The 11,871-nt window shown below is 34.7% G+C and overlaps 2 protein-coding genes and 1 pseudogene across 2 annotated transcripts; 2 read left to right on the forward strand and 1 right to left on the reverse strand.

Annotated features, from left to right (window-relative positions):
• Positions 1-290: 290 nt before the first annotated feature.
• Positions 291-2,462, forward strand: LOC143535668 (proliferating cell nuclear antigen-like). The gene is made up of 4 exons (XM_077029871.1): positions 291-616; positions 1,764-1,916; positions 2,001-2,098; positions 2,188-2,462. The coding sequence occupies exons 1-4, from the start codon at positions 298-300 to the stop codon at positions 2,410-2,412; spliced, it is 795 nt and encodes a 264-aa protein (XP_076885986.1). The 5' UTR covers positions 291-297; the 3' UTR covers positions 2,413-2,462.
• Positions 2,463-4,239: 1,777 nt separating this feature from the next.
• LOC143535669 (uncharacterized) lies at positions 4,240-6,935 on the reverse strand. Its single transcript, XM_077029872.1, has 2 exons — positions 5,282-6,935; positions 4,240-4,530 (listed from the first exon to the last, which is right to left on the reverse strand). The coding sequence occupies exons 1-2, from the start codon at positions 6,863-6,865 to the stop codon at positions 4,285-4,287; spliced, it is 1,830 nt and encodes a 609-aa protein (XP_076885987.1). The 5' UTR covers positions 6,866-6,935; the 3' UTR covers positions 4,240-4,284.
• Positions 6,936-10,914: 3,979 nt separating this feature from the next.
• On the forward strand, positions 10,915-11,323 carry LOC143535671 (18.2 kDa class I heat shock protein-like; annotated as a pseudogene).
• The last annotated feature ends 548 nt before the right edge of the window (positions 11,324-11,871 follow it).

Consider the following 11,871-nt stretch of genomic DNA (forward strand, 5'->3'; position numbering starts at 1 on the left):
GGTTGGCGGGCCTAAAACTGGTTTTTTCTGGACCAAACTGGTTCGGCTTAGACACCTGTTTTTGCTTGAAACAAGTTACCAGTTTTTATGTGCATGACAGCATCTCTACTTATGGGCCAAGCCCAACCGAAAATAGCGGGAACAAAAGACCCTTTAATATTTTCAGCCTCCCGCCAATACTCCTTAATCTTCCCTCGTAAGCTTTCCCATTCCACTCCCTATATAAACCCCCAATATCATTTCCCCAATTTCAAACCCTAACCCTAATTCATCAATTTCTTCAATTCATCCTTCAACATGTTGGAGCTCCGTTTGGTTCAAGGCAATCTGCTAAAGAAGGTGATGGAGTCAATCAAGGATCTGGTCAACGACGCCAATTTCGACTGCTCGGCCACCGGATTCAGTCTCCAGGCGATGGATTCCAGCCACGTGGCGCTGGTGTCGCTCCTGCTTCGAGCGGAAGGGTTCGAGCATTACCGGTGCGACCGGAACATGTCGATGGGGATGAATTTGAATAATATGTCGAAGATGTTGAAGTGTGCTGGGAATGATGATATTATTACGCTCAAAGCTGATGATGGAAGTGATACTGTCACCTTCATGTTCGAGAGTCCCAGTAAGTATATGCTTAATTGTTTTATAAATGTGATTTGTTAGGGTTAATTTTAGGTTTTAGGTATTGGTTGTTAGTTTTGGCTTTATCTTTTTTAAACTTATAGCTAGTATCGCAGATTTTATGCTTGGATTTGGGTTTTTAATCAGTGTTTTCTGGTTTATTGAATTGCTGATATATTTTACAGTGAATAGTGATGCTAGCTTTATTTGAATGTGTAGGCTTTTCATTTTTTAATGTCTCTGAAGAGAATTATAGGCAGATAATATATTTAAGGGGGTTTGCTAGTATTAGGAGTGTAAATGACTTGAGGCCAAGCTTGAATAGGGCTGTGCTTGGCTTGTTTTGACTTACGAGAGCTTGATCTGTGCTTGATTCAGGCTCTTTTTAGAAAGCTCAAGCTTGGCCCATGAGCTATTTTTTCACGCCCGGGTGTTGCTTGTTTATCATTTATTAATCATTAGTTAATTCATGTATGATTATAATCATTTTTATATAGTTTGTGAAAAAACTTGGAAGTCTAAGCTTGTGTTGTGACTTAAATGAGCAAACCTTGGCTCGAGCTTGGCCAATGCAGTGTGAATTAATCTTTAAAAGTCTAAAAGTGTTAAAACTAAAAATGCACAAGGCTTGAGCTTGGCTTAGTATCTAAATGAAGTTTATTTGATGGTTGAGCTCAGCTTGATGTTTAAAAAGGTTTGTTTGTTTTAATCTTATTTATCAATCTGATCTCAAGTAGCTTGCAGGTAGTTTGGTTTGTTTGCATCCTTATTAGTATTGTATTTTCAAATTGATACTTGTTGGTTCCATACTCTTGAAATTGAGTTCATAATTGTGAACTTTTACTGATTTCTGTGTAAATTGTGCGTATCAGTATAGATGTTTGTGATGTTTATATGCTGGTTTTGAAGTTATGAGTTTAAGCTGCCAATTGTTCACTTTTGCTGATTTTATGAATTTTTGCAGCAAATTGTGCATGCTTGATTTGATATTTGTTTGCGTTATCTTATGGATATTTAAGATGGATTCGTGCTGTATTTTCTGTCATGAATTTAAGTTAGCAATTCTGCACTTTTTTCTGATTTCTATGAATTCAACTTGATAATTTCCTTGATTTGACATTTATTTGTTGTTACTTTATGAACTACAGCTCAAGACAAGATTGCTGATTTTGAAATGAAACTAATGGACATTGATAGCGAGCATCTCGGCATACCTGAAGCGGAGTATCATGCAATTGTAAGGATGCCCTCATCTGAGTTTGCAAGAATCTGTAAAGATCTAAGCAGTATTGGTGACACAGGTAGTCAACTGTCTTTTATTATTAAAGTATTTAATTGTTTTAAGAACTGGAAGATAGATTTTAAATGTTGTTTGTTTTATGTAGTTGTGATTTCTGTCACAAAAGAAGGTGTGAAATTCTCAACAAGAGGTGATATTGGAACTGCAAATGTTGTTTGCAGACAGAACACAACAGTTGACAAGGTAAAACCATCATACAGTTACTTATACATTTTGCTTAAATGAATCTTCATGTCATGTTTATCATTTTAATCTTTAATTTATATTTACAGCCTGAAGAAGCTACTGTTATCGAGATGAATGAGCCGGTTTCTTTAACATTTGCATTGAGGTATATGAACTCGTTCACCAAAGCAACACCATTATCAAACACTGTCACAATCAGCTTATCATCTGAGCTTCCGGTGGTTGTCGAGTACAAAATAGCTGAAATGGGCTACATAAGGTTTTACTTGGCTCCTAAGATTGAAGAAGACGGTGAAGAAAACAATTCATGAAAACTTTAGGTACTTTACCTCATAAATGGCTTGCTTATGACTAAAGTTGCTCTTTGAATTAAAAAGTCTCTAGTATGTAACAACTATTTGAAGTTTACTTGTTATTAGTGTTATGCTTGGTAGTGGAATTGTTATGTAGTTTTTCTTTTAGTTATAATGATTTTGAAATTAGTTGTTTTAATTTTGTTTAGTTAGATAATGGTATTTCAATGTGTTGATTATTGCTGGAATTATAGTTTTCAACAGTCTAAATGTTCTTTAATTCATATTGAGTTTGAGTTTTCAAGGTTGATTTTGTGGCTTAAATTTGTTTTCAATGGCTATGTTATATCTGTCATCTCTCTGTTGGTTTATATTAGCTTAAGCTGAACTAATATGATTGGTGTGGTGTTTTTATTGATTGTTTTATCTGGATGGTGTACAAGATCACCGATTTACCTACCAGCCACTACATTTTACAAATTAATATTGGCCCACCAAGTATCACTCTCACTGAACTCCGGTATACCAACCTCTATTGTCCGAGTAGTACTGTGAGTAGTAGTGAGGGACAGATTTGTGGATAACGTTGTATGACCGTTTGCCTATTAAAAAGAATCAATTTTTTTTAAATGTAAATATATAAAACTATAAGCCATTTCAGTCACATTCTTTTTGCTCAATAGGCTCTCTATAGGCTAAAAAGTTATGTTGTAGAATAGCTACAAGTATACTTTTTTTCATTATATAACACTACTCTTTCATTTATTAATCTACCATGTCATATTTCTTGTCTTCTATCTATTTTGTCATGTTACTTTTAACATGTAAATTTCTAGTGTGTATCATCTTTATTTGAATTGTAGGTGTTTGAATATTAAAAAAAGAATTTTTATGTAAATACATGAAGCCGTAAACTGTTCCAGACTTCACGTCACGATTTTTTTTCTGTTTCTACTCAATGTACTCTTTCTCAACTTAAATAAACGGAAGGCTCATTAGACTTTTTTAATTTATTTAATAAACTATAATATGTTTAATCAAATTAACGATTTAATGCTACTTTAATATTTACCTGATCCACATGACCTGGCACATATTTTGATTTTTGCCCCGTATAAAAATTTGTTGGGTTTGTCACCGGCCATGGTAGATTATTATCGTGTTTTTGACAATTTGGATGGTTTTGGGCTCCAAATAGTTTATCAAGATGTGACGGAATAAAATAAAGCATGAGTTGCGAGCATATTTATGAAGGTTAGGGGCCAGGTATTAGCAATGACAGAGGATACAGATTTCGACCCATATCCTGTATTCATCAAACTTTGTTTTAACGCGAACTGAAATGATTGTTTTTTTTTCTAAAAACAAATTGTCAATGAGTCATGACCTAACACCAATTTGACCTATTACCTCGCCTGACCTAACATGCTTATTATACACCCATTTCGCAAAGTATTCTCTGGCAGTTACAGCGTTAGCGTGAGAGTTTGCAATGGGTAAGTGATATGCTCGGGTCAAGACATGAATTCATTGTTTTATGCTGGTCACTTAGGTTTTATATCACTTTGCACAGGTTTAGGTTTAATCTGTTTGACTTGTTTCCTTTAAAACTAGTTTTTTATGAATGATGCCCGTTTGATTCGCTAAAGATAAACTAACCCAAATAGATCTAGTCACAAGAAGTTGTCACCTAATCAAAAACATTAAAACATGTACAAAGATCCAAAACCAATATGACAGAAATTATGCAACTGAGGACTAAAGATTGACAGATAGTTGTTATAAAACACTAACAAAAGAAGTCATCATATCTATTGTCTTATACCAACCTATATCAAACTGGCTAAACTATTTAACTAGACTATAAGAGTAAAAGAGAATAATTCCATTTTAAACCCTTCCAACAGGTGAAAGAGGTGGAAACGAAGCAAAACGAACTGGAGCCGGGTCATTTGCCACTCGTTTGGCGACATAGGTTGTCGATTCTTGATGCTGTGACGATTTTCTGCATTCGACGACTGATATGCACATGGAGAATGCTTGTAAAGGTGAAACAGATGAATTATATTCAACAGAAAATATCCCGTCTTTCATTGGACAAAGGTTGAAGAAAGGTTTCTTGTTCATCACATCTCCCTGTTGAAAGAATATATTAAAGAGATTAGAATCCTCTAAAAAATAATACTCACAAAGGGTGATAAATGGATCGTGCCCGTGGGTTGGCGGGTTGAATTAAACACAAACCGGGAAATCACGTTGGACGCATGAACTCAAACACGGAATGTTATACCCAAAAAAAGAAAACTAATATTCTCAAATTACGAAATTTAACTAAGAAAACAAATGTAAGGACAATAATTAAGTTTAAACTATAAAACTGGATTTCATTTCTCTTTTTATCTTTGAATTTAGCTAAATGTGTTCGTGACATAAGTAACTTTCAATAAACAAACGGGTTAAACTGGTCAACCCACAAAGTCAACCCGAGCATGACCAGCTCATTTGGCTACATATATATGTTCGCGGGTTCGACCCAAAACTGACCCAAACTTCTTATATCCTTAACTTTTAGCATAATATATAAAATCAGTTAAAGTTATTCATAAACCAACATTTGTGAAAAAGAAATACAAAAAAAGAACAGGCTACACTATCAACACGCAAAGTTAACAAGAGCATGACCCATTTAGCTAAAGGTGTTCATGGGTTCTATCCAAAACTGACTGGAACTAGTTTAAACTAAACTCGAACCCGTATATTTTTATGTGTAGGAAATTCATACCCCTAATACTGACCCGATCGCACCTGAACAGACCCGTTTAGACTAAACACAAAACTGACCCGAACCTGTTAAAACAAGTGCTAGACACAAAGGTGAAACATGTACCTGAAAGAAAAGCTCAAACTGGCCATTGGGTGAGTTTGATCTTCCACTAGGCTGCACCTGGTTAGTTAAAATTCTTAACCTGCACCCCAAATCCCAACCACCACAGTCGCACACACCACCAGACCGCCACCTGTCAGTCAACGGTGACGGTTTCCCGTTACTCGACACCCCATGATTCCCGCCAGGTAGGATCACCGTTGTACTAAACCGTTCCTGATTCTCTTCTTCATTTCTCGAAAACTTCACAACAATGGCCGCTTGTTCATCATACGGGTCCACACGAAACAAAGAAAATTCTCGCGTGTCTGAGTTATAAATCGAGCGATTTGTAACAATCATTTGAGCTGTTACATTCGGGGCATAACCGGGACCTTTGTCTTTTCTTGATAACCAACTGATGTTCTTTTTCTTGATTTCATCAACGGTGAAGATCGTGTAGATCCAATGGTTGCTGCTATCTTTCTCAGTTGAAGAACTTAAATCCCGTACAGTGGCTGCAAGTATGTTATTATTGTTCTCAATCGCAAACGTGAACAGAGGCCTACCGTTCTTTATAACCGACTGAAAAAGAGCTTGTCTTGTTGGTGTTGGTTCACATGTCTCGTTTTTCAAATCCAAATTTGAAATTGAATTTGCTCTCACTTTTGAATCTCGACGGGGGCTTTCGGTAGATTGGCGGGAATTTGTTGACTTTAGTTGAAAAAGTGGTTCAAATAACCGTCTTAACGGACTTGCTTGAGATCGCGTAGAGAAACTTTTACTATCGTTATTAATATCGGTAGCTGGTTTTTGAGAAATGGGTGATTCGGCTCTTTTTATATTGCTAAAGCTAAACCGCCGCATTGGAGACATACTTCTCAGTTTACTAGGAGTAACATTACCCGTTTCAAGATTCGCAATCTTGGAAGAAAAAGATGATCTTTTTACTTCAAATGAACGACTTTTTTCAACTATTTCACTATTTTCATGAGATATTGTAGGTGAAAGATCAAAATCCAGTGTTCTATTACAAAATGGGTCCTGGATCTTCATCTTTCCTTTCAAAGTTGCAGAATTGGTTGTATAACTTTGGGTGTCAGTTAAAGATTCGGGTTCTTGAATCTTGGATGGATAAAAAGGTTGTGACTTGCTAACGTTTCTTGAACACGAAGATGTATTGAAATGAGACTGTAGGGTTACCTTGGGAGGTCTTTGACCAGAATGAGAGAACCTTTGACCTACGGTTGACCAGGGAGTTGACCCTCCGGTTGAGAATAACGGGGACGAATGACTGCTAGAAGGTGAGTCTTTGTTAAGATGCTGATATTGCCATTTTTGTAACTTCTCCCAGTCCATTACTCCAAAATTCAAAGTCTTTGTATCTTTTCTTGTTTCAAGATAACTCGGTAAATTCGACATGTGTCTAACAATTTCATCTTTGTTTCCAACTTTTTCGGTTTGATTTGAAGGCGATGCTGCCATATTTAGTCTGGCCTTCAAGTCTTCATAATTAAAATCAGTATAAGAAAGACGTCGTCTCTCCAATTCAAATTTGTTTCTCAAAGTTTGACCATGGTTTGACCGGGCTGGAACCGGGTCGCCCATTTTGTATACGTTAATGTCAACAGAAGTTGAAGCCAATTTGAATCGAGTCAAATCATATCCGCTAAGTCAACAAAACCTATATATAAATACAAATTGATACCAATCAGAGAGCCGAAACACAAATAGAGTAATGCTTTAAATTGAAGTAAAAATCCATTAAGAAATTAAGATTCATGTTGAAATAGACTAAATTGGCATGATTATCAACCACCTATTGGTAACATTTCACATAACATATGACTACCACTTGCTTTGAAAACAAGCATAATTAGACACTAATGCAGTTTAACCCTGTTTAAAACATGACAAATTACAATTGTGCACTAGACATACACAGTTTGACACTTGACAGTACAAGTGTATTTGATTGGTTGTTCTAGAATGTGTGGACAAGGAAGAAACTGAAAGTGTGAATAATATGTGGTCCTACAGTTTATGACATTGACAAAGAATTTTTTAAAAAAAAATGCAGAATGTCACATGAAACATATACCCAAGATTCCCAAATAAGTAAAATAAGGGTGAGTGAATTACAGTTCATATGATTTTGAATACTGAAACTCTGATTGGTACAAAGATAACAGTACAACATAATAGATTAAAATAAATAAATAAATTAAAAGACTCAAGAGACCTGACCACATTCTCTTATCTTTTCCCCCTTTTTAATTAGTAAAATACAGGAAAAAAAAAACTTAGATTCAAGATGAGATTCAAAGGCAATAATAAGATACCAAACCCAAAAAGCAGGCAACCTCCATGATTTCTTTCTTGGATACCCATCAAGAGTATATATTACTTCAAAATGACTACATTCACCAGGAATCATGCAATAAAACAAAACCCAATTAAGAAATCAAAGCAAATACTCAGTGAGGCATTTCGTCGAACACTTACCAGGCATGAAAATGCAAATGTGTTCTTCAAATATATGGATTGGCGGTTCAAAAAAGAGTTAATTTGGCACAGGAAGTGACGGAAAACTCAAAGAAGACTGATAAAGATTTGACTTTTAAAAGTCAAGAAAGAAAGAATTAACAGTAAAAAGTATGGGTGTGTGTGAGTAATTTAAGGGGGTGAAATCATTGAAGTAGTTCAGTCATGTCAGAAGACTAAAGAAAGAGAGAGAAATAGAGAAGACGCGTTTGATTGGACGGTGGAGAGTGAAGTAGATAGATAGATACAGGATATAAATACATATACGCATTGCACGGTGTGTATATAACTTTTATTTATTTATTTTTTCATATATATATAGATAATGGTTTTTATTCCCATACTATTTGAGTTATTTTATATTATTTGTTTATAATATTTACATTTTTTTTAGATTTTAATTTTATTTATTCTAAGGTAGTTAATAATATAATTAGTGTTTGATAATAAAAAAATTTTCACAAATAATAAGATGTTATAATCCGACTTAAAAATTATATGAGTTTGATAAGACTCATGGCTAGTTTATTTTTATTTTTACTATAAAATTGTTTGTTAATTATAAATAATATATTTTTTTAATCAGATATTAATTTTTAGTATATCCTTATTTTATAGGATTTTCATATCAAATATTTGGTGATATTAATTTTTAGGGAGATTAATTTTTAATTTAATGAAATGTTATAATCCGTTTAAGGGCTATCTAGGTTTGGTATGACCTATACATGTAAATTCGGGTCAAATACATGAAAAGCCTCCATTCACAAATAAATCAATCCAGTGGTTTGAAAGGGGGATGAAACAACCAGCGAGCTTTTAAAAGTTTCGTTTATATATATTTAAGATGTGAGAGTTAATTACTCGAATGCTTTAGGTATTCAAATTTCACGTATGTTCTCGAACTTTCAAAAATAAATGTATGTTTCTCAACACTTTGAAACGGTAACGCTTGAGCTCCTCAACGTGAATAGATATTAGTTTTTCTAGTTAAGTGTGTGAAATTACTAAAAACTACTTAAAAAAACATTAATAAATATTTAAGACCTATTAAGTATATAAAATACATATAAATAGACTTGCACTTGACCTTCTGTTTTAATGGCATAGGGTGATGTCGTGATAGTTAAGTTATGGGATTTTTATAGTCTTGTGTTTGAAACATGATTTATGAAGATTTTTCCTACGGTAGCGTGTTTCCTCATTGATCGTGTTCCTGAACGAGTCAAGTCTAAGACGTCAAAATCAGCATAAATGGTTTACATCCTATCTTAAGAAAACTCGCTTAATATTGAGTGTCGTTTCAAATTTCATTAAAAATTACATTTATATTAGTAAAAACTAAATGGTAGCCCCACATAATAAGATACAAACCACCCTCAAGCTATAATGATAAATGCAACTTTTTAAAACATATATAGTAGCATGTCTGTGGGACATAATTTTAATTTAAGTCCATGCATGGGTATTAAAAAATAAATATTCAAGAAGTTTTATTGACTATAAATAATTTATATCACCACGATGTTTAATGATATTATTTCTTCAATTATAAATATGTGGTTTTATTTGTTTGCCAAAAAGTTCGCTTTTGTTCCAAACTATATTCAATAAAACGTAAACACTGTTTTTTAGCAACATTTACAACTATCTCTAATATTTGATTGAGCCTTTCTAAGACGTGATGCTAATCATCCATACTAATTTTGACGTTTGAGGTCTGACTCACTCAAAAACACCATCGGGACTTAATAAGTCCAACATATCCAAAGTTTTCTATCATAAATTAAGTGCAAAACTAGTTATAGTTCGTTAACTCCACCTTAAGTGCAAGCTCTATAAAACATGTTGCATGATACAAATTGAGCTTATACGAGCTTGAGTTTAGTTTAACAAATAAGCTCACCGAGTTTGAGCTCATAAATAGGCATGCAAGAGCAAAATTTAGTTTATTACAATATTATAAAAATAATAACTAAACGAATATTTCGATCAAGTTCGATCACAATTATGCAAAGTTATCCAAGTTAAGCCATGATCTGACAAGTTGATTATTAACTTGAAAGTGAGTTTTCTACTACTTAAGCTATGTGTCATGGGCTATTTAGAAAAGATAGTTAAAGGGTTACGTCACTGTCATGTATGTAATAATAGAAAAAGATGATTGGTTGAAAATTGGGTAGACGCCATCTCAAAATCCCCTCAAAGGCGTTAAGGGTGCCGCCCAAGCCCTTGACGCCCCCTTTCACTAAGCCGACCAGGTATTAGAGGTGCTAAAGAGATGACGTGAGCCATGTGGCGAGTGGGTGGTGCCCCTAGTGAGCCTACAACGCACAGCCAAAAAACTTGGCTAGCTAACCGCTTTAGTTAGATTAGTTATGTGTAGGGTAGCCGATTGCAAGTTGGGAAGAGGAACAAATCACACTAGTAATTTAGACATGCACTGTTGTAAGGGTGCATGTGATCTTTGATGTGGGATCATGTCTCACGAGCAAGGTATGGTCATACATACACGCTTTATCTTAAAGGTTTACTATCTAAAAGTTGTACATATTTTTTAATTTTCGATCTCTAAATTTTCTCTTGGTGATGCTCCTCTTCTCTCTCCTCATGGTTAAGTCGAAGAAGTTGTGAAAGGAACGAACTTTAATAAACATTGGATAGTTATTATGTTTTTGTTAAATAAGTTACTAGGTTCCGATCCTAATCCGTTGGCTGATTCGTGAAAACCTATTGGAGATAAACCTTAATCAACCCGAACCGTCAACACGACCCGAGCAGTGACTGAAAAAAATCTATGAATCCGTCAATACTCGTCACTAAATAATAATTTTTTTATGTGCTTATATAATGGGTTATGGACTTATAATCAATCATGTGGCCTCAAGTTAGAAACTTCAGTCAATACTGTCATAGTAGGCCTAGTAGTAGTAGGGGCCATAGAAGCATCAAAGATTCATCATGAAAGTTCGTGAAGATCTTATCCAAATCTATATAAACCATTCCAACTCCTTGAATCCCATATCAAATTCACCAACACAACAATCGAATAATAATAAACTAAATACCTTAATAATCAATCAAGTAACCAAATTCAGTACTTGTATTACCAAATGTCGATCATCCCTAGCTTGTTCGGAGGCCCCCATTTTCCCTCGACATTTGGGACCCGCTCAGCGACTTCCCGTTTGATGTGTCAAGGGAAACCTCTGCTTTGGTGAACGCCCGTGTGGACCCGAAGCCCACGTGTTCAAGGCCGATCTTCCCGGGATCAAGAAAGAGGAAGTGAAGGTGGAGGTGGAAGACGGAAACATACTACAAATAACGGGTGAGAGGAAGGTGGAGAAGGAAGATAAGAACGATAAATGGCATCGGGTGGAACGAAGCAGTGGTAAGTTTACAAGGAGGTTCAGGTTGCCCGAGAATGCTAAATTGGATCAGGTGAAGGCGGCTATGGAAAACGGAGTGCTTATGAAACAAGTCAAGAAGCCTGATGTTAAGTCTATTGAAATCGATGGTTAATAAAAGTTTTATGCATTGGCTCATATCAACTCCTTTATTATTATGATTTTCTTGAGTGTGAAGTGTTAGCCCATGATGAAACTACTATAATGTAACTTTGATGATAAATAAAATGTTTTTTAGCTTCTAAATCAGCCTCATCATAGTGACAAATTAGCAATGGCTGAATGCCTCTTAATCTCCCTTTTCTGCATCAATTAGTCTATGTCAACTGGTTGACACAACACCTTCAAAAAAACATTGTATATATAGTGTGTAACTCAAAATTTTATGGTACAAACATGAATATGGACAAGTATAAATGGATCAAGTCAAATAAAACAATTTACATCTTGCAACTATTTCACACATGTTATCTAATCAACAAAACCTCTTAAAAGGATGTACAAATACTTTCCTACCAATATTCACCTTTTTCATAGGGACCCTTGTTCCCTTAATTTTTCATTCCAATTCTTTGACCTCCTGAAGTCAACATACTTTTATGTATATGATGCAGTCATTTAGCACGCTATTGGGTCATTAAGCTAATTATATACTTAATTAAC

Source organism: Bidens hawaiensis, unplaced genomic scaffold (genome assembly GCF_021521415.1).
Source record: "Bidens hawaiensis isolate Kalapana, Puna unplaced genomic scaffold, B.hawaiensis_p1.1 tig00010570_1, whole genome shotgun sequence".
Classification (NCBI taxonomy): Eukaryota; Viridiplantae; Streptophyta; class Magnoliopsida; order Asterales; family Asteraceae; genus Bidens; species Bidens hawaiensis.